General features: G+C 48.2%; 1 protein-coding gene across 3 annotated transcripts; it reads left to right on the top strand.

Annotated features, from left to right (window-relative positions):
* Positions 1–1,118: 1,118 nt before the first annotated feature.
* LOC115083605 (oocyte zinc finger protein XlCOF6-like) lies at positions 1,119–26,427 on the top strand. 3 transcript variants are annotated; one of them, XM_029587521.1, is made up of 3 exons: positions 1,119–1,245; positions 22,095–22,625; positions 23,812–26,427. In XM_029587521.1, the coding sequence occupies exon 3, from the start codon at positions 23,865–23,867 to the stop codon at positions 26,238–26,240; it is 2,376 nt and encodes a 791-aa protein (XP_029443381.1). In that variant the 5' UTR covers positions 1,119–1,245; positions 22,095–22,625; positions 23,812–23,864; the 3' UTR covers positions 26,241–26,427. The 3 variants fall into 3 exon arrangements, with proteins under 3 accessions (XP_029443381.1, XP_029443379.1, XP_029443378.1); XM_029587519.1 differs by having other exon boundaries at positions 22,095–22,714; XM_029587518.1 differs by lacking the exon at positions 1,119–1,245 and having other exon boundaries at positions 22,166–22,221.
* Positions 26,428–26,599: the final 172 nt, after the last annotated feature.

Raw genomic sequence — 26,599 nt, 5'->3', positions numbered from 1 at the left:
GTTGCATATCGTCCCTAGTCAGGTTTCGTTTGTGTTCTGGTGGCAGGATAGCATATATTTTGCTACTATAGCTGCTGTTTTTTCTTTATACAATGAGGGGCGGATTTTAAAAAGCATTTACATGCGTAAATCTGGGTTTTACGCATGTAAATGCACTTTACTCGAGTAAGTGGGCTTTTGAAAATTGCTACAATATATGCCATTGAATCGTCCATAGGATTTATTCGCATAAGTGCACTTTACGTGAGTAAATGGCTTTTGAAAATTGCTACAATAGTAGTTACATTTATGCGCGTAACTCCTTTGAAAATTACCCCCTGAGATTATAGAGAGTTTCTCCTGCTCATTGTATAAAGTATGAATCTGAGCTCCCAGTCTTCCCTCCTGGGCCTGTTCTCCAGGAGAACTATTCTCAGTGCTAGAGGATACTACATCATCCTGAGGGCAGGTCCTAGCTACAGGATTGCTTCCTTCCTCATCAAGCTGATGCTCTCCTTCCAGGTATAATGTATGAATCTGAGCTCCCAGTCTGCCCTCCTGGGCCCGTGCTCCTGGAGAACTATTCTCAGTGCTAGAGGATACCACATCATCTTGAGGGCAGGTCCTAGCTACAGGATTGCTTCCTTCCTCATCAGCTGATGCTCTCCTTCCAGGTATAATGTATGAATCTGAGCTCCCAGTCTGCCCTCCTGGGCCCGTGCTCCTGGAGAACTATTCTCAGTGCTAGAGGATACTACATCATCTTGAGGGCAGGTCCTAGCTCCAGGATTGCTTCCTTCCTCATCAGCTGATGCTCTCCTTCCAGGTATAATGTATGAATCTGAGCTCCCAGTCTGCCAGTCCCAATATTCCTGAGAGTGCAGTCCCAGCTGATCCTGAATCCTGCAGCCTTGTGTGCAGCCTCAGCTCCTGCTGTCAGTGCTGGGCGGGGGAGGCAGAGGGCAGCAGTCAGAGGCCGCTCAACCCCCAGGATCCCTCCCTCTCCTGCTTCACCTCTCCCTTCAGAGTTACCATTTTGCTTATTATAAATGAGACTTGGCTTACTAAATCAGCGAATTGCAGCAAACCATGCCCTGGGACTACACTTCCCACAATTCCCAGCCTCGCCTTCCCCTTCCTCTCACTTGCACTTCTCCTTGCTTTGTTCTCTCGTCCTCTTCCTTCCTCCTCTACCTTCAGCCATTAAGGGAGAAGCTGATGATTGAGAAGGGCAGGAGAATGGCTGCAGGGCTTTCTGCTCAGCAGGTAGGAGGGGGGCAGGGGATGCAGCCTGGGAATGATCCCATCCCCCACCCCAGGGACCGTGCAGGGAGGGAGCTGGGGCTGGAAATCCTGCTCTGGAGAAGGGGCAGGAGAATGGCTGCAGGGCTTTCTGCTCAGCAGGTAGGAGGGGGGCAGGGGATGCAGCCTGGGACTGATCCCATCCCCCACCCCAGGGACCGTGCAGGGAGGGAGCTGGGGCTGGAAATCCTGCTCTGGAGAAGGGGCAGGAGAATGGCTGCAGGGCTTTCTGCTCAGCAGGTAGGAGGGGGGCAGGGGATGCAGCCTGGGACTGATCCCATCCCCCACCCCAGGGACCGTGCAGGGAGGGAGCCGGGGCTGGAAATCCTGCTCTGGAGAAGGGGCAGGAGAATGGCTGCAGGGCTTTTGCTCAGCAGGTAGGAGGGGGGCAGGGGACGCAGCCTGGGACTGATCCCATCCCCCACCCCAGGGACCGTGCAGGGAGGGAGCCGGGGCTGGAAATCCTGCTCTGGAGAAGGGGCAGGAGAATGGCTGCAGGGCTTTCTGCTCAGCAGGTAGGAGGGGGGCAGGGGATGCAGCCTGGGACTGATCCCATCCCCCACCCCAGGGACCGTGCAGGGAGGGAGCTGGGGCTGGAAATCCTGCTCTGGAGAAGGGGCAGGAGAATGGCTGCAGGGCTTTCTGCTCAGCAGGTAGGAGGGGGGCAGGGGATGCAGCCTGGGACTGTTCCCATCCCCCCAGCCTCTCACTGAATCCATTCTTTGGGCTCCTTATTCTCTGCATCCGCTCAGGCTCTTCTTCCTGCTTCTCCCCCTCATACAGCAGCAGCAGCTCCTCCTGCTTAAGGACCCTCTCAGTTTCTGCTTCCTGTGATTTCTTTACCTTTTCCCTCTGCCTCCTCCTCTCTCACCTTTTTACACTGAGAGTTTGATGCTCCCAAGGGCTTGTCTGGGTACTTTTCTAGTTGCCTTTACAAAACTGGAGATAGGAATTTCTCCCCCTACTCTCCTGTGAAACTTTGGGTTGCTCATAACTCATTATTTGTAGAAAATTTAGCTGGTGGAGGTGCTCTGGGTACGGTAAAATTTAGCTGGAGAGACTTGATATTCAGTGCTGCCTGGGTAAAGTTAGTCTGATTGGAGAAATCCCTGTCCTGTAGTAACCCAGATAACTTTTCCTGGGTGTAGTTTGTTCTTTGTTTTATTTTTTGTAGGCCAGAAAGGAGAAAAGTGCATGGGGGTAACTTGCTGGTGCAGTGGTTACTACCCTTAACCTGTAAGCCTTTATATTGTTGATGCAACTTTCCTGGACGTACCCAGACCAATACATACCAGTGGGTTTATACCTCCCTACCAGCAGATGGAGACAGAGAACAAACCCTTGAGGCACTGCTACATAACCCAGAGTGCCACCTGCAGTCCCTCCGTATTCTCTGGTAGAGGTGCAAACCTGCAGTCCTGACTGATCTGGAAGTTTGAGAAGTGCTGCAGCTCCCCGAGGTGACAGGTTCCAGTGGCTGCCATCCCTCGGGTCGAGCTGGGCGAATGGGGGGTTAGTTACTCCTGGCTGTTTCTGGGGCCCCTGATAGCCAGGGGACTGGCTCACTCTCTGTGCCCTGAGGTCCCCTCCTGCCCGCTGCTGGACTCACCAGGGAAGTCTCCCCCCTGGGGATTTTTGCTTCTTTCTCTTTGTGGGTGAAGCTAATTAAAAAAAAAAAAAAAAGCCTGAATTTACTTCTGCGGAGGCTGTGGAGAGCTCTGGCCTGGGGGGATGTACCCGGGGCGGCCTCCTCAGCTGTTGGGTCCGGTAAGGGAGTGGGAACCGTGTGGGCAGGTGTAGGAGCCTTCTCCTGACGGGGGACTCGTGATTTCAGCGTGCTGTGGTTTTTTTCTGTAGACCCGCGTTTCACGCTCCCTGCCTGCCCGTCTCGGCCTTTCTCCCGCGCTCCGACAGTTGCTCCGCGGCTGCGCTCCCGGGCGGCTCGGCCTCCATGTGGCTCGGCCCACTTCACCCAGCAGCGCGTCTGCTTAGCGGGAAGATTGAATTTTTGCCGGGATGGCAGAAAAACTGCGGGCAGCAGCCTGCAAGGCCTGTGGGACCTGCTCCACCTGCCTGAGTTCCCCCTCCCTGTGCACAGGTTGTGCCTTGCGGGGGGAGGGGCTCTCCTCCAAGGGGCCCAAGCTCAGGAGGGACTCCCGATTGGGATGGGAGGGGGGGGGGGGCCGCGGCAGGGGTCAAGGGGGAATGTTCTCCTCCTGCTCCCGCGGGAGATTGCTGCGACGCTGAATCCCTTACTCCTCCTTCCCTTGCAGTGCAGGGATGTAGTGAGGATCGGGAGGAGGGGGAGGAGTCTCCATCCAGTAGACCTGAGTGGCCCTTGAGGGGTCCAGGAGGCTTTTCCCCGGAGTTTATTTTGCTGTTGCATGACACCTTCCTGGCTCGGAAGGTAGGTGCTCGGAGAACCAGGGAGAGGTCCTCTGGGTCATCCAGGAGACCATGCGCGGGGTCTGAAGGTTCTCTGGGCCTTGTAGTCAAGCGTCGCGGATCACGGGACTCTCTTCTGGACCCTGTCCCCAGGGTTCTGGAGGACTCGGATGAGCTGCAGGAGGAACCGAAGGTGGACCAGGATATTAGTCTGAGTCCTGGCCCTGATGCCATCAAGGATGATCTGGATTCTGTGGATGCTTCCGGGGCAGATGGTGATGACCATCGTGTAGTTTGCCTATTTAAAAGGGAGAAGTTGCACCCTCTCATTCCCCAGGTGTTAGACGAACTGGGGATCAAGTTGGATCCTGAGGAGTCAGATGGCGAGGGCGTCAACCCAATTCTTGATGGTCTGCGGGATCCTCCCAGTGCTTTTCCTATTCCTAAGAAGATTCAAAAGCTCATTAGCTGGGAGTGGGATTCCACTGAAGCGGGCTTGAAGGTGGGGAGAGAGATGTCCAAACTATATCCCATGCTGGACGAGCATTTGGATCGTCTGAGAACACCTTGGGTGGATGCGGCGGTCTCTGCGGTGACCAAGAAGACTACGATTCCAGTAGTGGGATCGGCCGCATTGATGGATGTCCAGGATTGCGAGCTGGAAGAGCATTTAAAGTGCATGTTCGAGGTGTCTGCCTTGGGCCTCCGGGCAGCCGTTGTGCCAGCTTGATGCAACATGCCTGCTTATGTTGGATTCAGAAACTGCAGGAACCGATATCTTCAGGAGTATTATCCCCCGATCAGGCAGCGCGCCTTGAAGCAGGAAACGCTTATGTGGTGGATGCTTTGTTTGACCTCATATGCACGGCAGCCAGGAGTATGGTTTGGCTATACAACTGATTGGCGGATATGTCATCCAAGACTCAGTTATGTAATCTGCCTTTTGAGGGGAAGCTTCTTTTCGGAGAAGATCTGGATCAACTGATGAAGTTCCTGGATGAATCCAAGGGCCTTAAATTGCTGGAAGACAAAAAGGGCAGTAAGAAGCCTTATTCATCTCGTCCACATTTTCAAGAGTCGAGACATTTTTGGTCAGGCAGAGGGGCCCCCTCTTCAGGTTCCGAGCAGCTGTCGGGTCGCCAGCAGTCCTTTTGGAGCTGTGGCAGATCCGTCAGAGGTGGTGCTAGTCAGGGGGCTGGAGCTGGCAAGCCGTCCCATTGATGCCAGGCTGGCCCACTCCTCTCTGACAGCGGTAGTAGGCAGGCTGTCCCTTTTTTACAAGGAGTGGGTCAAAATCATCTTTGACCAGTGGGTTCTAGAGGTAATGAAAGTTGGTTATTCCTTAGAATTTTTATAGCCTCCAAAGAAGCCTTCCTGGAGTGGCACTGTTCTTCCCGAAACAAAGTTTCTTGTCACTGCATCTACCAGTACCACGGGTCTGGGACTATCTGTAGGTCTTGGGTTCCATGGCATCGACGTTGGACCTGGTTCCATGGGCCTTTGCTCATATGTGGCCCCTGCAGAAGGCACTATTATCCTGGTGGAAACTGGTATCAGAAAATTTTTTTCTTCTGCTCCCCCTTTTGAAGGAGGCCATGATCAGCCTGGATTGATGAATGTTGAAGACCAATTTGGAGAGATGAATAGACCTTGAGATCCTGGTGACCACGGATGCCAGTCTCAACGGATGGGGCGTGGTGTGTCTGGGCCGTTTGGCTCAGAGTCTGTGGTCACTGGCGGAGCATACCTGGTCTATCAATCGATTGGAAACGAGCAGTTGGTCGTGTTTCTGCCCCTGGTCTGGGGTCACATAGTGCGGTTGCTATCAGACAATGCAACAACAGTAGCAACCGCTACTGGAGGATCAAGGAGCCACACGGTGGCACAAGATGTGCAGCTGCTCTTTCTGTGGGCAGAACGTCACCTAGAAGGAATAGCGACCTCCCACATTGTAGGAGTCAACAATGTACAGGCAGATTTCTTGAGCCATCAATAGCTGGATCCCGAGAGTGAGAGTTGTCCCCGGAGGCGTGGAACCACATTTGTGCTAGATGGAGGACTCCTCATCTAATTCTTGTGGCCTGCGGGCCAATGTGAAGACAATGCAGTTTTTTTAGTCGCACAAGGAAGCTCGTTGCAGTGGGGCTGAATGCCCTAGTTTGTCCATGGCTGACGGGGATTCTGCTGTATGTCTTTTCCCCGTGGCCGCTCATAGGGCATGTGCTATGATGATTAGAAGCACATCCAGGGATGGTGGTACTAGTAGCGACCGAGTGGCTGCCGTGACCATGGTTGGTGGATCTAGTCCATCTGGCGGTGGATGGTCCTCATCTACGCTCATCTGCAGGGCTTACTGCGCCAAGGTCCCATATTTTCGGATCAGGAGGATCACTTTTGTCTAGCAGCCTGGCTTTTGAGAGGCGACTTTTGCGCATGAAGGGATATTCGGAATCGGTGATTGCTACCCTTCTCCAGGCTAGGCAGCCAGCCAAGTGCTCTTTTTTGAGGAAACTCACAAAACTAATCAATTTACCCCGAAACTAAGTCTTAAAATTTTCCCAATGGAGAACCGTGGAATAATTCTCGACTGGATTATGAATGTTAAGCTCTCACCATGGAAGTATCAGCAAAAGCACAATTATGAAAAACAGTAAACCAAAGATCCTGCACCTCCCTCTCCATCCTCAACAAAGTCCCTTCAGCAACATCTTCCCCCCACCCTGAATATACCAGGCTGAAGCGCCCACCCAAAAACTCCTGAAAAAATCCTGAACCAGGACCTAAGGATCAACATCTCCCACCCCCAAAGCCAGCATTCACATTGGTGAGAAAGCCGTCTAAACCGAAGGAGACCAGCCACAAGCCTGCACAATCCCGACTGCCCAATCAAACAAGCCCCTCCCCCTTCCACCGCCAACTCACATAACCCCAGCAGGAGAAAAGCCCATCCTACACCCAGACCAACCACGTAAGAACCCGACAAACACCATGGCTCCCTCCCAGTGCAGCAAACATTATACAGCACATTCCAATACAAAGAAACCAGAGAAAAGAGAAATAACTGTAAGAAAAAGGAGCAGAGCACAATGAGAAAAATTTACGCCAAAAACACCAATATATAACCCCCAGCGCACAGCAGCCATGAAAGAAAATGTCACACCCATGCCCATTGATGATTCCAAGTCCCATAGGTTGCAGCTAAGAAACTAAAAGGCCACAAGGAGAAGCTTAAATGCGCCGCCTCTCCAGATTTATGTGATAAAGATCGAGTCCCAAAGAAGAAAATTTAATAGCAAAGGGCTGCAAGCCTGAACATCCAGGAGAAAAAATCCACAAAAAGAGAGTGCACTGTCCCCAGAAGGAACAGTCAAAAAAGAGACAATAAAGCATCAAAAGGGAATGTGATCAAAACTTCTGGAATTTCTGCTCAGGACCAATTAGAAAGATGTCAACATTAGTTCCCAGAAAATTGGAGACCCCCGCCAGAGTAGAAAAGTACCCATGAGAATGCCTAACAGCGTCTATCGGTTAGAATGTTGTGTTCTACGGCCACGGACGACCGCTGTCGCACCCCCCTACCTGACAGCAACGGCGACCTGCCGCAGCAGCGTCAGGAGAGAAGCTTATGGTCCGGTGCCCGTTGTTCCCGCGCATCGGCGCGGGCCTCCGGGTTGACCACCGGGCTGGGAGCTGTCCTTGCTCTTCCCGTGCGACATCAGGCAGCTTCTCCTCCACGGCCGAAATCCAAGATGGTCGCCGCCATCTTAGGCGCGAGGCTGCACCTTCTCACCAGATTTAAAGGGACCTGGTCCCTTTAACTACCTACAGTTGTTTCCAATGAGCCAGAGCAGAGGAAGTATAAAAGGAGGCTTCCTCTACTCATTCCTTGACTTGGCAGCTTTCGGATTAGACGAGTCTGTTTGCTTCGGTGAGTCTTCTTGTGCTTTGGACCCTTGCTTCTTGGTTCCTGTCTCGTCTTAGTGATTCCTGGTGTGTGACTTCGGATTGGCAAGCGGTGTTTCCTGGTGTGTGACTTCGGACTGGCAAGCGGCGATCCCTTGGTGTGTGTGACCTCGGACTGGCAAGCGACGATCCTCTGGCACTTGACCTTGCACTTCTTCTGGACCATCGTCTCCAAGGGCCCACCTAAGCCCCGGTGGCCCAGGTCCCTTCGGGCTCCTCCCAGGGGGACCACGGGCTTCCAGGGGTGTAGCTCCAGTTAGCCCTTGCACCGATCTCACGACTCCTTGACCTCTCAAAGGTCCACCTATGTCCCAGCGGCCCGGGTCCCTACGGGCTCCTCCTGGGGGGACCGCGGACTTCCAGTAGCAAAGACTCAGTTGTCTCCTCGACATCACGACTCCTCGTCTGCCTCCACAGTCACCTCAGTCTCCAGTGCCGAGGGTCAGCTGCTTGCATCTTCTGTTCTGCCTCACCACCCGACGGGAGAACCTACGGATCCACCTCCTAAGGTATACCATCCTCCCGTCGGTCAAGGGTTCACAAGCCTGAGCATAACAGATTGCCAAGTCCATGGACCCGGCGGAGGCATCTGCCCGTCAAACCATTCTGGGAATGCCCCAGCGTCTGATGGACCAGCAAAAGACACTGGATGCCCTTGTCTCTGCAGTGGAGGGCCTGAACCAGCACTTCGAGGCGTTGGGGCCCATGAACCCCACTCTGCCGTCCCCGCCTGTGGTTTCCGGGGGCCGTCCAGTAATCCTCCTGCCTACATCGTCACACTTCTCTGGGGAACCCCGGGCCTGCAGGAGTTTCATTAACTAGTGCAACATGCACTTCCGCCTGCAGTCGGCCCTTTTTCCCGACGACGCTACCAAGACCACCTTCATTCTCTCTCTCCTCGAAGGGAAGGCCCTAGAGTGGGCTTCCCCCTTGTGGGAACGGGATGATCCCGTTCTGAGCAATCTGAGGGAGTTCTGTGAGCTCTTCCGGATGAGCTTCGGTGATCCCACGCAGGAGGTTTCCGCCGGGCCCAAATTGCTTCAACTATGCCAAGGTTCCAGGACATTCGCCATAGATTTCTGGACCCTTTCTTCGGAGCTTGGCTGGGGCCCCGACTGTCTACAAACTATCTTCCTTCAGGGGCTTAGCCCCAGAATTAATGATGAGCTCGTGGGCTGGGAACTTCCTAGGTCCTTGAAAGCCCTTATCGATCTGGCAGGGCGTATAGATCGGCGCACCAAGAGCACCGCCAAGAGGCCCAGATTACACCGAAAGCCGCAACTCCTTCCAGGCACCCTCGACGCTCACCTTCTCCCAAGGGTAGATCGGTAACCTCCCGAATACCGGCTGAAGAGCCCATGGAATTGGGCCGTGGGAGACTTTCCACGCAAGAGCGCTGGTGGCGAATGAAGGAAGGACTCTGTTTTTATTGCGGTGCGGTGGGCCATCAAATAGCTGCATGCCCGGCACGACCGGGAAACTCCCGGTCCTAGGACCTGAAAGAGGTTTCTTCCTGGGCCTAACCTCACCTGCACCTCCACTAACTCTACCAGTGGTGCTAACGTCTGCGGCAGGAGAATTCCACACATTAGCCGCAAAAGATTCTTTGTCAGACACATTGAAACTTTGGGAGGTCTATTACCAATCAATAAACCAACTTCTTACACATATGTCATTGGCGCTAAACAACTCAAAAACCGAAATACTCTTCATCGGCAACAAGGTAACAGAGAAAGTAGAGAAGGACATCCTTAACAGTCTCCCCTCGTATAAGATCCGATATGAGGTGAGAGACCTAGGATGTATGCTGGACTCTGAGCTTAATATGAAAACTTCTGTGAAGGCCATCCTAAAAGACGGCTTTCACAAATTACGAGTGTTAAGGAGATTAAAACCACTATTGCACTCGAATGATTTCCGGACTGTAGTCCAGGCATTAATTTTACCTAAGTTAGATTATTGTAATGCCCTATGGTTAGGTTTACCCTCATCGACCATTCGTCCGCTGCAACTGTTGCAGAATGCGGCTGCACGGCTAGTGTCTGACACAAAAAAATTTGATCATGTTTCCCCGGTTCTGATGGGACTACATTGGTTGCCGGTCCAGTTCCGCATACAATATAAGTGCCTAACTTTAATACATAAAGCAATCTATGGCACGAACTCGGAATGGCTGAATGCCTCTTTACGTATCCATGTCCCATCACGAAATCTGAGGTCCCTTGGGCAGGCCTTGTTGACCATTCCATCACCCAAACTGGCCCACCTTAGTTCAGTGAGGGAGAGGTCTTTATCTCTAGCAGGGCCAAAAATGTGGAATTCCTTACCCGCTGAGATTCGGACAGAGGAGGATAGTAATAGCTTTAGGAAGCAGATAAAAACCTGGCTATTCGAACAGGCTTTAGCCTAAATAGTTGATCCCGTTCATCATAGTAATACAGAGACACTAGGGGAAGAGGGAGATCAGAGTTGGAGATGGAAGGAGGGGAGATGGGTGGGAGGGAGGAGGGTAGATGGAGGAGTGGAGGGAAGGGGGGTAACCTGGTAAGATGTGGCAGAACTGTTGCGATTTGAAAGAGATTAGTTTTAATGTATTGTTTAGTGAGCTAGCCTTTGGTTTTAATGTATTATAGCCTTGTATTATGCTTAATGATATGTTTTTAGTATATATGTACTTGAAGGTTGCTACTGCAATTTCAATCAATGTAAACCGCCTTGAAATGAATTTGAAAGCCGGTATATAAGGTTGAATAAATAAATAAATAAATAAAAATAAATTAGCTCTGGTAGACTCTGGCGCCGGCGGCAATTTCATTATGAAGAGTCTGGTGGAGCACTTGAAGATTCCACAGGTCCGTGTTCCAGCTCCATTGATCATCTCATCGTTCCAGGGTAAACCCCTCCCGGGACGTGTGACACACATCACGGAACCCATCCAGTTGAGGGTTGGACTCCTTCATCGTGAGCGGTTACCCTTCCATATCTTGGAGCATTCCATACATCCTGTCGTCTTGGGATTCCCCTAGCTCCAGGAACACGGTCCCCAGTTCGATTGGAAGACCTTGCAACTATCCCACTGGGGGCCGAATTGTCATGGCAATTGCCTCCAATCAGTGATTCCAGTCTCATGCTCCACCGCCTTCACCAGTCTTCAGGGCATGCCGGCCTCCTATGCCTCGTACGCGGATGTCTTCTCAAAGCAAAAGGCCGAGATACTTATGCCTCATCGACCATTCGACTGCACCATCAGCCTCCTCCTGGGCACTGAGCCCCCGAGGGGGCTCAGTGCCCTGTCATATGGGTGGTCATCAACCGATTTAGTAAAATGGCACACTTCGTGCCACTCCCAGGGTTGCCGTCCGCACCACAGCTGGCCCAGCTGTTCGTCCAGCACATTTTTAGGCTACATGGTCTACCAAGAAGTATCCTCTCGGACCGAGGCCCTCAATTTACCTCCAGATTCTGGAGGGCCCCCTGCCAGAAGTTTGATGTCACCCTGGACTATACTTCTACTTATCACCCGCAGACCAACGGTCTAGCGGAGAGAACGAACCAAACTTTAAAGCAGTTCCTCCGTATCTACGTAAATGAGAAACAGGACGACTGAGCAAGCCTGCTGCCATGGGCAGAATTTGCACTCAATTCTCATCTTTCCATGGCTACTGGATCCTCGCCATTCCAGATAGACTATCGGAAGCAGTCACGCCCACCGCTGCCAGTTCCCATTTCTGTCACGTCCCCGGTAGCCCAACTCTCTGCAGACAAGCTACACCACCTGTGGATTTCCACATGGTGCGCATTGATCAAAGCCAGTCAGGTGGCAAAAAGGTATGCCGGTCAGCGACGAAAACCATACCCGCCTCTGAGGCCGGGTCAAAAGGTATGACTGAGCACCCAGTTCAATCCGCAATTGGCCCCTTGATTTATTGGGCCATTTCCGATCATTCAACAGGTTGGTGCGGTATCATATCAGCTTTGTCTACCGCCTTCACTCAAGATACACAACACGTTCCACGTTCCATGTCTCCCTCTTGAAGCCCCTGGTATTATCTTGGTCTTTCAGTACGTCTCCGACTCCCCAACCCATCGCCTGCGAAGACGACCTCACCTATCAGGTCCGAGAGGTGTTGTTCGTGCGGAAGCATAGAAAGAAATGGGAGTATCTGCTCGCCTGGGAGGGGTTCGGCCCCGAAGTAAACACCTGGAAGCCCGATCCGCCCCGGGCTGCTGAAGCCGCTCTCTCTCGACGCCCTTCTACTGCTGCTGCTGGGGGCTTGCGTGGCCGCGGCCAGGGCAGGTGAGCAGGGGCTGGGGGGAAAGTTTGCCCGGGACTGTGAAATTTCGTCTCTCTCTGCTGGGGCTTGGATTGGGTTGGTTTGGTTTGGTTTGGGACTGTGAAATTTCGTCTCTCTCTGCTGGAGCTTGGATTGGGTTTGGGACTGTGAAATTTCATCTCTCTTGCCCGTCCGAAGGAGGGTGCTTTGTTGCGCTCCCTGCCTCCGATCGCCAGCTGCTGGGGCTTGCTGGCGCCGGGCGCTCAAGGCAGCGGGGTCTGTAGGAGAGCCATCCACTTCCTGGTACCTGTCATTTCAAACGTCATTTGAAATGACAGGTTCCAGCGCACCCAGGATACTGTTAGGCGCTGTATAGCGCCTATACAGTAAAATGGATTGCGCTTCATGGACGCTTCTTGGACACGCTTTGGACGCGGCTTGCATTTGCATGCCATTTAAATACTGTATCGAGTGGTATGTGATCCGGACTGTGCGCGCGGCAAACGAGCGGGCGCCCAGCACTGCCGCACTTTTTCTACCGCGTCCTTACTGTATCGGCCTGATTGTGATGAATTTGCAATTTGCTTCATGTTGTTCCCTGGTAGCTGAGGCTAGTCTAGATCTCTTTTAGGAAGTCCACTCTCGTGAAGTTACCCTTTATGGGTTCTCTTTTATTGGCAGTGAGTTGGAGAAAATGGCATTTAGATCAAAGGAGTCCCAGGTCCCTCGTTTGCCAGAGAATATCCAGCAGGCAGCGTGTCCCTTTGAGACAAGAGGCTGTGCTAGAGACTACAGGTGTATTCCTCCTTATAGGGGATCGACTTTTCAGAGGTCTTGACCTTTTGGCCCAGAAAGCCTCGGAAGAATGCGGGCTCCGGGAATGGGGCATCTTGATCTTCACAGTGAAGATCTGCAGTATCACCTGCTGGGGCAGAGATAGATGGACATCTGTCTCGCTTATTTCAGAGGTAGGTCCAGATCACGTCGGGCCATTAGGAAGTGATAAGAGAAGGCTATACTTTGGTGTTTCTTTCCTTTCCTCCAGAGGCCTTTATGGTTTCTCCCTGCAGATCCCTATGGAAGAGAGTGATAGTGGAGACTAACTTAAGGAGGCTGCTGGGCTTGAAGGCTTTAATTCCTGTTCCCAAATTGCAAGAAAACATGGGTCCTTTCAGCCCAAAGGAGTCAATCGACATTTGCGGGTAATTCATTTATGTATGGAAACTTTGTGCTCTGTGTAACTGGAAGTGCAATTGGGGGAATTTTTGTGTCTCTAGATCTGCTTCAGGTATTTGTGCATATTCCCATTCGCAGGCGACATCAATGGTCCCTGCAGTTGCCGTTCTGGGACATCGTGATCAGTGTCAGGCTTTGGGCTGGCCACAGCACCCAGGTTCTTTAAGGTCATGGTGGTAGCGGTTGATTCAGGCCAGAAGCATGGAAGAGAGTTACCTGACTCCTTGCAAGTTAATCTCATTACTACAAGAAGGCTGGGTTGTGAACTTGGCTGAAAGCGGTTTACAGCCATCTCAGACATGGGAGTAGCCCGGTGTTTGTTTCGATATGAAGCAGGGCAGAGTGTCTCTGGCAGAGAGTCGTATTAGAAGTTGATTGCTCGATTTCAAAGTCAGGAAAGGGCCTTTTGCCCAACAGTGTGCTTTTTTCTTCAGAAACTGGGTTTGATGGCAGCCTCCTTGGAGGTTGTCCCCTGGGTGAGAGAGCACATGCAGCCTCTTCAAAGCACGTTGCTTTCTTGTGGAGTTCGCAGTCTCAGGACTGCATGGTGAAGCTTCGCTTGCCATTAGAGGTGAGCATCCAATAATGGTTGCAAGCGGATTATCTCAAGGAGGGATTTTCCTGTGAAATGCCAGAAGGGATAGTGCTTATGATAGATGTGAGCCTTCAAGGTTGGGGGGCTCACTGTCAGGAGTTGCTGGTGCAAGGTCACTGGAACACCGAGGATCATCAGTGGAGCATCAATAGGTTGGAAGCACGTGCAGTTCGGCTGGCGGGCTTAAGGTCCGCTGAGCATTTAGAGACTTGGGCGGGCAGGTTAATGTCGGACAATGTGGCAACTGTGGATTACATCAATCATCAGTCTGGAACCAAACCTAACAAGTGACAGAGAGATAGATGTTGCTCTGCCATAGCATGAGCACATCTTCTAGATATATTAGTCTGCCACATTACTGGAAAGGGCAATGTAAGGGCCGTCTTGCTCAGGGTTCCAAAGTTCTTCAGTTGAGGAAGGGATCTGAAAGTTGTTGGATCGATGCTCTCATTCAGGCATGGCCGCGGGACAGTTTTCACATCATGGACACTACTGGGCATGATTGTTTGAAAGATTGCAATAGAAACCCTGCTTCTGGTGGAAACGGATTGGGCCCGATGGCTGGGGTGTGCTGATCTGCAGTGGCTGCTGGTGGGCAGGCTTCTTAGGCTACCACCCGGGAAGGATGTATGGCTGTAGGGACCCATTCTACATGACAATGCGGGTCGATTTTTTCTTACACTTTGGCCTTTGAGAGGGCTCAAGTTATTGAAGCATGGCTAGTCTGTTGCAGTGCTTTCACTTTGCGTCAGGCTAAAATATAAAAATATGTATATTTCTATATCTTGGGCTTATGTGAGAGTTGGGCGAGTTTGAGGACTTATGTGAGGAGCGAGGTTCTCAGCCTCTCAAAGTGAAAATTTGATTAATTCTGGAATTTTTCAGGACAGATTTCTTAAAGGTTTGGCCCTTAAGTCCTTGAAGGTTCAAGTGGCAGCACTCACCTGTTATAGGAGGCGTGTTCTTGGTGAAATTTTGTCTCCCCGTCCAGATGTGTCTCGGTTTGTGTAGGAAGTTAACCATCTTCATCCTCCCTTGTGGATATCATTGTTCTTATGGTAACTTAATCTGATTGTGGATTCCTTTCAAGTCCTACCTTTTCAGCTGCAACATAGCTTCTTCTTGAAGGTACTTAACCCTAGAAAAACAGTCTTCAAGGTAATCTGCTCAGGACGTCGGGTTTCCGAGCTGCAGGCTTTTTCTTTGCATGAGCTGTTTCTGCCTGTGACTCTGGTAGCGGTACAGCTTTGGACTCTACCTTCTTTTAGCCCAAAGTGGTTTCGGAATTGTATTTGGCTCTGTTTATTTCCCTGCCACACTGGAGAGGAATACAGAGGAGAGTGAATATTGTCTCTTGCATGCTCTGGCTGTCAAGTGGCATCTGATGCAGTACTTGGAGGTTATTAATCCTCTCAGTAAGTCTGGTCAACTGTGCTCCATGGCGGAGGTATACAGGATGAGCCAGTGGCACGGGAAACTATTGTCTATTGTTTGGAAGTCATGCTTGATCATTTGGGCACAGGAGGATGCCTGCCTTAGTATGTGCAATGTTGCTAGGTCCATTGGCAGCTTTGGTACATCCCACTGGTGTGGATTAGCCTGAGTGAACAGGATGGAGAATTTCCTACTTACCTGATGACATTTTTTATTTAATTTTAATTTTCTTTCCTCTAAGGAAGGCAGGCCAATCCACAGTCCACCCTCGGCTGCCGTCTTACTTTCAGTTTGTCCTCTAGGTATGAACGACGCAGAGTGTTATATCTGTTACTCGTTTGAGGATTGATAAGTGTCATTACCAGCTCCTTAGCTTAGTAACAAGCCGATACAGTACAGTGCGCTATTATTCAGTAAGGGGTAATAGCACATCGAAAACGCGCGTCCAACCCCCCCCCGAACCTAATAGTGCCCGCAACATGCAAATGCATGTTGATGGCCCTATTAGGTATTCCCGCGTGATTCAGAAAGCAAAATGTGCAGCCAAGCCGCACATTTTACTTTCAGAAATTAGCGCCTACCCAAAGGTAGGCGTTAATTTCTCCGGGCACCGGGAAAGTGCACAGAAAAGCAGTAAAAACTGCTTTTCTGTGCACCCTCTGACTTAATATCATGGCGATATTAAGTTGGAGGTCCCGAAAGTTAAAAAAAAAGTTTAAAAAAAAAAAAATTGAAATCGGCCCGCGGCTCGCGGGTTGAAAACCGGACGCTCAATTTTGCCGGCGTCCGGTTTCCAAACTCGTGGCTGTCAGCGGGTTTGAGAACCGATGCCGGCAAAATTGAGTGTCTGCTGTCAAACCTGCTGACAGCCGCTGCTCCTGTCCAAAAAGAGGAGATAGGGACCCGCTAGTATCCCTAGCTTCTCTTTTTGCCGCGGGCCCTTATTTGAATACAGAATCGCGTGCACAGGAGAGCGAGCATTCGTCCGTTTTCCTGCGACTTTTACTGTATTGGCCCGTAAATGCTTACTCTTTCGACTGAGCTCAGTATTCTCAGTTCTTTGGAAGCATAAATGGTTCAAGTAAAATCAGTTTGTCCACAGTTTGGCTTTTCCAGAGAGTACTTGAAGGCTGATGTCATGACAGGGCTATATGTCTGTGTCATCAGCTTTTACTCTGTCTCCACCTGCTGGTAGAGGTGCATAACCCATTTGTGTGGATTGGCCTGCCTGAATGCAGAAGAAAGGAAATTATCAGGTAAGTGTTAATTTCTCCTTTCTTTTTCCCTGCAGTGAAGGAAACCAAACAGCTGTTTGAGATTTGGGGCACGATCCCTGTGTGCCCATGGTTTGCAACACCCCTGAATACAGAATTAGTACATAACAATGGGAGATATGTCAGTGCCCAGGACACCAAACTCTTCCTGCCCTATTAGGATTTAGGTCATAAATGTATGTGCATTACCTCTGTTACTTAAAATGGCTAATCTATAGAGACAGAGGACTCGGCAAATTATAATGCCATTCAATGAATGTATATAATATTTTTATTCAAACATGTATTTCACATCTTATATTAGGCTCTCTATGTGCTGAAAACAACATAGATTAAAACCAACAACGACGCATCACTCACACCATGCCACTCATACCATTCGTGCCATATATCCCAAGATTACTCATAAAAACCAGTATACTGTAATACTTATATCATCACCATAACCACCCAATATTCACATGCCCAACATGCCCAACCTGTGACATACATTAAATGTCTACAATATTTTATATCAGGTAAAGACCTACAATTATTTTATTTTATTTTTTTTTAATTTTGAAATGTTTTATTGCTTAATATTGCAACATTACAAATGTCAATTCTGCATGTAAATGCACAACTTATTATGTACTTGCATAAGAGTAATGAACAGCATAATAAAGATTTAACATGTAACAACAAACGCCTTGTCAAATGTCAAGTAACTCACTTATGCACGGTGTCACATATGAACTTAGTAAGACATCTACAAGTACCTATAGTGCATAGATACAAGATTCAATTCCCTCTTCCCTCCCCCCTCCCTCTCTGTTTAACATGAGTGTTATATAGCATGTAAAAATGAAAGCGTGTAATAGTAAAGAAAAATGTCCTGTCCCATCCTGTGCAATCTCCAGGGCCGGTCTGTCCGTGTAAGACTCTTCCTACGCTTAGGGTGCCGAGGCTCCCGCTGATAAATCCTGGCTTCTCTTCCAATTAGAAAACAGTCTCCAGGTACTCCTGAAGGGGATCTCAGTGTGCCGAAGATAAGCTGTGATTTCAGCCAGTCTATAAATTTGCTCCACTTTTCGTTGAATATCCAACAACGAGGGAAGTCGTGGTGATCTCCATTGCCTTGCTATTTCAATCCTGGCTGCTGTAAAAATAAAGTTAACCATGGTATTGGTGTGTTCTTGTCCTTGATGTAAAGGGAAGCCCAGCAATGCTTGTTGCGGAAGTACTGATATGGGAAAATGATATAATTGGGTTAACCAAGCTTCCAGTTGTAACCATAGAGGGCGAATTTGGTTACACTCCCACCACATGTGAAAGAAACTACCCTTCGTCTGCCATCCCCTCCAACAACTACCGGAAAATGAAGGATACATGTGATGTAGCCTCTCCGGCGAATAGTACCAACGAAATACCATTTTCCAACAATTTTCAATAATATGTGAGGCTATAAGGCCCTTTCCCATTCTGGAAAAAAGATCTTCCCAAGCACCCTGGGAAAAGGTTCTATGTAGATCGGTTTCCCATGCCCGTATATAGGTGGGTGTTTGGTACCGTTCCCTCCCCAAGAATACATAAACATTGAAAAGTAATTTTGTGGTTTAGACCTACAATAATTTTAACCATTGGCAATTTACAAATCACACATTATCAGTACAATGTTCATACAACCCGACAGGATACCCGTTTCGCCCATGTAATAGGGCTTCTTCAAGGAACTTTTATATGTGTCCGCAAATTGCAACTTTATGCTGACATCCTCATGATATTAATTTCTTCTTATACGTGTTTTAAGTTGACATATTTGATCATTGTTGGTTATGTATTATCAGAAAACCAATCGCACATAGGTCCAAGCTCTGTAACTTTCTAATCAGAGTCTTTCTAAAAGTTAAATGTAAGACCTTGTATATTTCAAATCCTTTAGAGTGTTCAGCCTTCTCATCAAACACGGCAACCGGAAAGACAAACTTTGATACTGCCTTCAATAGATCTCCGCTTTCAAAACAAAGTCTAACATCAAAGTTTTAACCTTAGCTGCCAAGGATTTGATCCTGGTAACCGAAAAGCTTGTACTTATAAAACCATCAATACAACCGGTGTTGATGCCGCGTCTAATGCATCTCAAACGCCGAGAGAGCCGTTTGAGATGCATTAGACGGCACGAATATATATATGGCACGAATGGTATGAGTGGTATGGTGTGAGTGATGTGTCGTTGTTGGTTTTAATCTATGTTGTTTTCAGCACATAGAAAGCCTAATATAAGATGTGAAATACATGTTTGAATAAAAATATTATATACATTCATTGAATGGCATCATAATTTGCCGAGGCCTCTGTCTCTATAGATTAGCTATTAGGATTTAGCACAGTGAGTCCTCCTGATGGAATAGAACCAGATGTTCCTGAAGTTCTGGATAATGCATCATAGTAGGTGATCAGGCCCAGCTTCTAAGAGAAGGGAGAGACTTCAGTCCAGCTTACTTGGCAAAGCTAAGAATTCTTTTAAATTAAGTCTTTTACAAAACTTTTAATTTTGCTGTTTCTGTCTACTTCCCTCCCAGCCTACCCCTCTACCCACCCACCCCTAGGTTTGTTGTTCTGATATAGTCTGCCTAAATACATAATTGGCAACAGGATAAATTGGTAATTTGGTTGTTCCTTAGGTGTTATCCATCAGATAAATTTAACAAAATGAGGATTATCCAATGTAACCATTGTGGAGCATTTATTCTCAGGGAAATCATCTGGAAACTTAGGGCTTGCCCTAATTGCTCAGAACTGTTTTCCTTGAAAAAAGAGCTGGCTGAAGATACAGCTGAATTGGAAGCAAGAAAGTTTCAACCACTTTATATAATTCAGGAGTTAATCCCACATTATCACATAAAAACCAAAAGTCAAAACAAAAGGGGTATACAGTGGGCTCAGGCAGGATAAGACCTGTGACCCACAGACACCCGTTCTTGACAGCTGTGCAGCCCACAAGATTACCCCCTCACTCACATAGAGCATTAAGGAACTCAAAAGACAGAATTACAGTGGGCTCTGGTAGAATGAGACCTGTGATGCGAAATTTCAAGCGGAAGAAAGGATTGCCAAAGAGGTAAAGCAAGGTGACAAACACTCCATTTACAGTAGAGAATGTATGGGAAGAGCTGAGGAAACTAAAAGTGGACAAAGCCATGGGGCCTGATGGGATTCATCCCAGGATACTGAGGGAGCTCAGAGATGTGCTGGCAGGTCCGCTGTGTGACCCGTTCAATAGATCCCTAGAAACGGGAGTGGTGCCGAGTGATTGGAGAAGAGCGGTGGTGATCCCGCTTCACAAGAGTGGAAACAGCGAGGAGGCTGAAAACTACAGACCGGTTAGCCTCACCTCGGTGGTGGGAAAAGTAATGGAGTCGTTATTAAAAGAAGGAATAGTGAACTATCTACAGTCGGAAGAATTGCTGGACTAGAGGCAGCATGGATTCACCAGGGGAAGATCCTCACAGACAAATCTGATTTACTTTTTTGACTAGGTAACCAAGGAATTGGATCAAGGAAGATCACTCGATGTCATCTATTTGAACTTCAGCAAAGCTTTTGATATGGTCCCGCATAGGAGACTGGTGAATAAAATAAGAAGCTTAGGAGTGAGTGCCAAGGTGGTGGTCTGCATTGCAAACTGGTTGACAGACAGAAGACAATGTGTGATGGTAAATAGAACTTTCTCTGAAGAGAGAGTGGTGTTGAGCAGAGTGCCGCAGGGGTCGGTGTTGGGACCGGTCCTGTTCAATATCTTTGTGAGCGACATTGCGAACGGGATAGAAGGTAAGGTTTGTCTTTTGCGGATGACACTAAGATCTGCAACAGAGTGGACACGCCGGAAGGAGTGGAGAGAATGAGACGGGATTTAAGGAAGCTGGAAGAGTGGTCAAAGATATGGCAGCTGAGATTCAATGCCAAGAAGTGCAGAGTCATGCATATGGGGTGTGGAAATCCGAATGAACTGTATTTGATGGGGGTAGAAGGGCTGATGTGCACAGGGCAGGAGAGAGACCTTGGAGTGATAGTGTCTAATGATCCGAAGTCGGCGAAACAGTGTGACAAGGCGATAGCTAAAGCCAGAAGAATGCTGGGCTGCATAGAGAGAGGAATATCGAGTAAGAAAAGGGAAGTGATTATCCCCTTGTACAGGTCCTTGGTGAGGCCTCACCTGGAGTACTGTGTTCAGTTCTGGAGACCGTATCTCCAAAGAGACAAGATGGAGGCGGTCCAGAGAAGGGCGACTAAAAAGGTGGAAGGTCTTCATTGAATGACTTATGAGGAGAGATTGAAGAATCTAAATATGTACACCCTGGAGGAAAGGAGGAGCAGAGGTGATATGATACAGAATTTCAGATACTTGAAAGGTTTTAATGATCCAAAGACAATGACAAACCTTTTCCGTCCGAAAAAAATCAGCAGAACCAGGGTCACGATTTGAAGTTCCAGGGAGGAAGACTCAGAACTAATGTCAGGAAGTATTTCTTCACGGAGAGGGTGGTGGATGCCTGGAATGCCCTTCTGGAGGAAGTGGTGAAGACCAGAACTGTGAAGGACTTCAAAGGGGCGTGGGATAAACACTGTGGATCCATAAAGTCTAGAGGACGTGAATGAAGAGTGAGTAGCTCGCGGGAATGATGGCTACTACCTGGAGATAATACCCATATTCAATAAACATACACACGGTTAATGCGATTCCAACATTGCGCTAAGCTTCAATGGCAAGAGGAAATGTGGAAAAAAGGATTTGCATTCACAAAAAGCGGGGAGTAGCTTGCTTGTTACGGCGGTTACTACCCCAAACCAAATAAGCCTGATACTTCACTTTCAATGCATAACCAGCATAGCTCTCTCCGTCAATGGCAGGGGATAAAGACTGATACTTCACGCATATCCAGCATAGCTCTCTGCTTCAATGGCAGGGGAGAAAGTCTGATACTTCGTGCATATCCAGCATAGCTCTCTGCTTCAATGGCAGGGGAGAAAGTCCGATACTTCACTTTCAATGCATATCCAGCATAACTCTCTGCTTCAACGGCAGGGGGATTGAAGAAAAGTGGATCTATATACAAACAACAACCAACAAGGACTGAATTACATAGTCGGAGGTAAACAAATAAGCATGGGTGTAGCTTGCTTATTGAGGCGGTTACTACCCCTAACTAATTAAGCTAGATATTTCACTTAGATGCAGCTCCAACACTGCTCTCTACATTAATGGTGGGGGTGGAAGGGAAATAGAACCAAAAGGTTACTAAGTGTCAAGAGTAACAGATAAGTATGATAAAAAAAAAGTGGGAAGCTTGCTGGGCAGACTGGATGGGCCGTTTGGTCGTCTTCTGCCATCATTTCTATGTTTCTACAATGTGATTTATCCAAGCAATAACATTTCATATTCTCTGTCTCTGGTATTAGAGAATGTTTTCCAGTTTGAATTGAAAACCCTGGGGTCTATGGAGGAAACTGATTCTAGGGGCAACACAGGGAACAAATCTGGCATTTCCTGGGGAAGAGGGGTCCTGGTGTCTTCTTTTCCATGATAAAATGTTAGGAGAATAAATCCAGCTGAGACCTAATGCACGCTGAGCCCCTCCATGTGTCACTGAGTGTTTCTGGTTTGTGTTTCAGGTGCAGGTGACGTTTGAGGACATCGCTGTCTATTTCTCCCAGGAGGAGTGGGGGTATTTAGATGAAGGGCAGAAGGAGCTTTACAGGGAGGTGATGAAGGAGAATTATGAGACCCTCATCTCCCTAGGTAAAAATTGCATTATCTGCATGTTTAGTGGACTCGAGGGCTGATTTACTGAAGGTCGTTTGTGACTTTTCTCCTGACTCCAGCACCAGCATTGCTCTGTGTGAGAGCTGGCACCTGAGATTGGTTGTTTGGATCTTTTCACGTGAGACCGGCCCCTGTGAGGCAGTCTAGGAATTTATCTCAGATGTCTTACATGAGGCACTTGCTGGGAGCATCCACAAAGTTTCTCCTGGGACTTGACTGAGCCCTCAGCAGCAGGACCAGAACTACTGATCCTACCTACCCAGATACAGAACTGAATGGGCCAAATTTTAAAAGTGTTACTCACACTAAAAGATGAATACGTGGCTGCACGTGAGCGACATGAATTTCAAAAGCTGCTACTTGCTTGTGCTAAAAAAGGGGTGAGCCGTCAGTTCAGTGTGTAAATCCGGCGGCCGCTGCTCATGGCGCACTGTTAGCTGCGTATATTTCCTGCTGCTCCTGATGAGGTGTAAGTCTGCAGAAATCACGTTTTGGGACTAACACGATAGGGTGAGGGGTCTTGCTCAACTGGGGGGAGTGCAGGATGAAGAACTAGAAATCACGTTTTAGGACTAACACAATAGAGTTGAGGGGTCTTGGTCAACTGGGGGGAGTGCAGGATGAAAACTAGAGGGTTCTAGATGACCCTGAGATAGACTGGGCAAACTGGTGGGCTAATGGGTAAAACTGGGAATGGCTTTAACCTGACCATGTTTTAAAATCCTTTTCCCTGGACACGTTAAAGCCAACAAATTCTTAAGGCAGAAATGTGCTTTACATCTGCTCGAGTACACATGCTAAGCGTATTTTACATCATACACATGTACTTGTGCACATGATTTAAAACTCCAGCGTATCTTTGCTCATTCACTCCCACGTGCACGTACAGTCACATACATTCTTGTTTTACAATTAGATGAACATGAACAGCAGGATACAAGAGGTCTGAGCTTGCTTCATGACTGTCATTACCCCATCAATAATATATACTTATTTCTCACCTGGGACTATGGACTTATATATTACTTATACTGTATAAGTTCAGCAACCCTCATAATGCACTCAGTTCCTGGATAGTACACCGGGTAACCAATGAAAGCAGAAAATGCTTCTACAGTGTAAAGTTATAATCATCAGTTGCTTAAAGGTGCTATTGTCTTGTAGTCAAGCTATGCATTTTTAGGCTTGTTTTTTTAGCTTGAAAAAAGTTAGTATAGTACTTAACTTATGAATGAAATCAGAGTAACAACCCTGTTACAATCCCTTCCGAATGCCGCATACAAACTGTAGTCTGAAAGGTCCCTTTCAGGTACACGCTCCCATACCCTGGCCAGGACTGTTTTGTCATCTTTCTGTAAATGGGTTCCTATCAGGTAGTCTGCGCTGCTCACTGTCGAAACGCCCGACACTGCAGGGTTTCAGAAATAATTCCTTCTTCAGGGTGTTTTGACAGCATCGGCGCGTTTCAACAGCGAGCGGCGCACTGCCAGAGCAGTGATTATAGGATCAGAATCCCAGATCCATTTGCATGGTCACTAATGCATGATTAATGTCTTCTATCAACAGCAAGTGATGAGGTCACACAACACATAAAGGTGGAGACTCGAGAAGAACATCCTATGGATGAAGGACTGATCCCAAGAGAATCAGGAACTGTCTGTGTGAATGTTTCGCAGGGGACTGAGAGGAGAAACGTAAGGAATAGTAAGCAGGAGTCAGAGAAGAAGCAGAGAGACCCTGCAGGAGATTCACAGGATGGAGTCACTGCATGTGAGATGGAGGTCAAAGTCATCCCTGAGCCCCTGAGACATGTGAGCACAGAGAGACCCTTCAATAGCAATAACAATGATCAAAAGACTTCTGACCTTCACCAGAGGGAGGGGAAAGGGAAGAAATCTTTTCCGTGTGACTCCTGTGGTAAAAGCTTTGGTAAGGAATCAGATTTAATATTGCACCAGAAATCCCACCCACTCCAAACACTATTTTTATGCAGTAAATATGGGAAAAGCTTCAGTCAGAAGAAAAATCTAAAAGTGCACTTAAACATACATAAAAGAGAGAAACCTTTCCCCTACAGTGCGTGGAGGAAAAGTTTAATTAGTAAGTATAAGCTAAAATTACATCACAAAATCCACAGTGAAGAGACACCCTTCTTTTGCACTAAAGGTGGAAAATGTTTTGTGAGGAAGAAAAACCTCCCACAACACCAGCAAATACACACTGGAAACAAACCATTTACCTGCACTAAGTGTGAGAAAACCTTCCAGGGGAAGAACACACTAATGTTGCACCAGAGCATCCACACAGGTGCGAGACCATTCTCATGTAGCGAATGTAAAAAAAGATTCACTGTGAAGAGTGGCCTCACAAGTCACATGAGAATCCACACAGGGGAGCAACCATTCTCATGTAGTGAATGTAAAAAAAGCTTCCCTGTGAAGAGTGGCCTCACCAGACACATGAGAATCCACACAGGGGAGCGACCATTCTCATGTAGTGAATGTAATAAAAGATTCACTGAGAAGGGTGCCCTCACAAGTCACATGAGAATCCACACAGGGGAGCAACCATTCTCATGTAGTGAATGTAATAAAAGATTTACTCTGAAGGGTGCCCTCACAAGTCACATGAGAATCCACACAGGGGAGCGACCATTCTCATGTACTGAATGTAATAAAAGATTCACTGAGAAGAGTGCCCTCTCAAGTCACATGAGAATCCACACAGGGGAGCGAATATTCTCATGTACGGAATGTAATAAAAGCTTCACGCTGAAGGGTGCCCTCACAAGACATATACGAATCCACACAGGAGAGAGACCATTCTTTTGTACAGAATGTGGAAAACATTTCTTTAGAAAAACACACCTCTCCCAACATCAGAAAATCCACACAGGTGAAAGACCATATATGTGTACTGAATGTAATAAAAGCTTCCCTGTGAAGTATATCCTCACACAACACATGAGAATCCACACAGGGGAACGACCATTCTCATGTAGTGAATGTAATAAAAGCTTCCCTGTGAAGTGTATCCTCACAAAACACATGAAAATCCACACAGGGGAGCGACTATTCTCATGTAGTGAATGTAATAAAAGCTTCCCTGAGCAGGGTGTGCTCACAAATCACATGAGAATCCACACAGGGGAGCGACCATTCTCATGTAGTGAATGTAATAAAAGCTTTCCTGTGAAGTATAGTCTCACACAACACATGAGAATCCACACAGGGGAGCGACCATTCTCATGTAGTGAATGTAATAAAAGCTTCCCTGAGCAGGGTGTGCTCACAAAACACATGAGAATCCACACTGGAGAGCGACCGTTCTCATGTAGTGAATGTAATAAAAACTTCCCTGTGAAGGATGCCCTCACAAAACACATGAGAATCCACACAGGGGAGCGACCATTCTCATGTAGTGAATGTAAAAAAAGCTTCACGCAGAAGGGTCATCTCACAAGTCACATAAGAATCCACACAGGGGAGCGACCATTCTCATGTAGTGAATGTAATAAAAGCTTCCCTGATAAGGGTATGCTCACAAAACACATGAGAATCCACACAGGGGAGCGACCGTTCTCATGTAGTGAATGTAATAAAAGCTTCCCTGTGAAGGGTGCCCTCACAATACACATGAGAATCCACACAGGGGACAGACTATTCTCATGTACTGAATGTAATGAAAGCTTCCCTGTGAAGAGTGCCCTCACAAAACACATGAGAATCCACACAGGGGAGCGACCATTCTCATGTACTGAATGTAATAAAAGCTTCCCTGTGAAGGGTACCCTCACAAGGCACATGAAAATCCACACAGGAGAGAGACCATTCTCATGTACTGAATGTAATAAAAGATTCACTGAGAAGGATGCCCTCACAAGTCACATGAGAATCCACACAGGGGAGCGACCGTTCTCATGTAGTGAATGTAATAAAAGCTTCCCTGTGAAGGTTACCCTCACAAAACACATGAGGATCCACACAGGGGAGTGACCATTCTCATGTAGTGAATGTAATAAAAGCTTCCATGTGAAGAGTGTGAGGATTTAAGTTAGTTGTTAATTGCTGCTTTAAGAAAAACTGCTCCATGTTGACTGTTGCGGAGCGCTCGGAGAGCGATCCCACTTCCTGAGAGATGTGTGTCCTTGGGCCGCGGCTTGACCCCAGAGGATTCCGAAGAGGGCCGCAGGAGGCGTGGCATGCCCAAGCATGGGTAGGACGGAAGCAAGACTGGAGTGATGACCAGGCGACAGGCCCTCCTCCGGACCTGCACGCTTCGGAAGACCCAACAACGCAATGTTGGTCTTGTGAACAGTCCTCCGACCGTTCCCAGCCCTTTCGGACCTGCCGCA

The sequence above is a fragment of the Rhinatrema bivittatum genome, chromosome 2, assembly GCF_901001135.1.
Source record: "Rhinatrema bivittatum chromosome 2, aRhiBiv1.1, whole genome shotgun sequence".
Taxonomy (NCBI): domain Eukaryota; kingdom Metazoa; phylum Chordata; class Amphibia; order Gymnophiona; family Rhinatrematidae; genus Rhinatrema; species Rhinatrema bivittatum.
The sequence above is the reverse complement of the archived record's forward strand: the minus strand, read 5'-3'. Positions and strand labels throughout refer to the sequence as shown.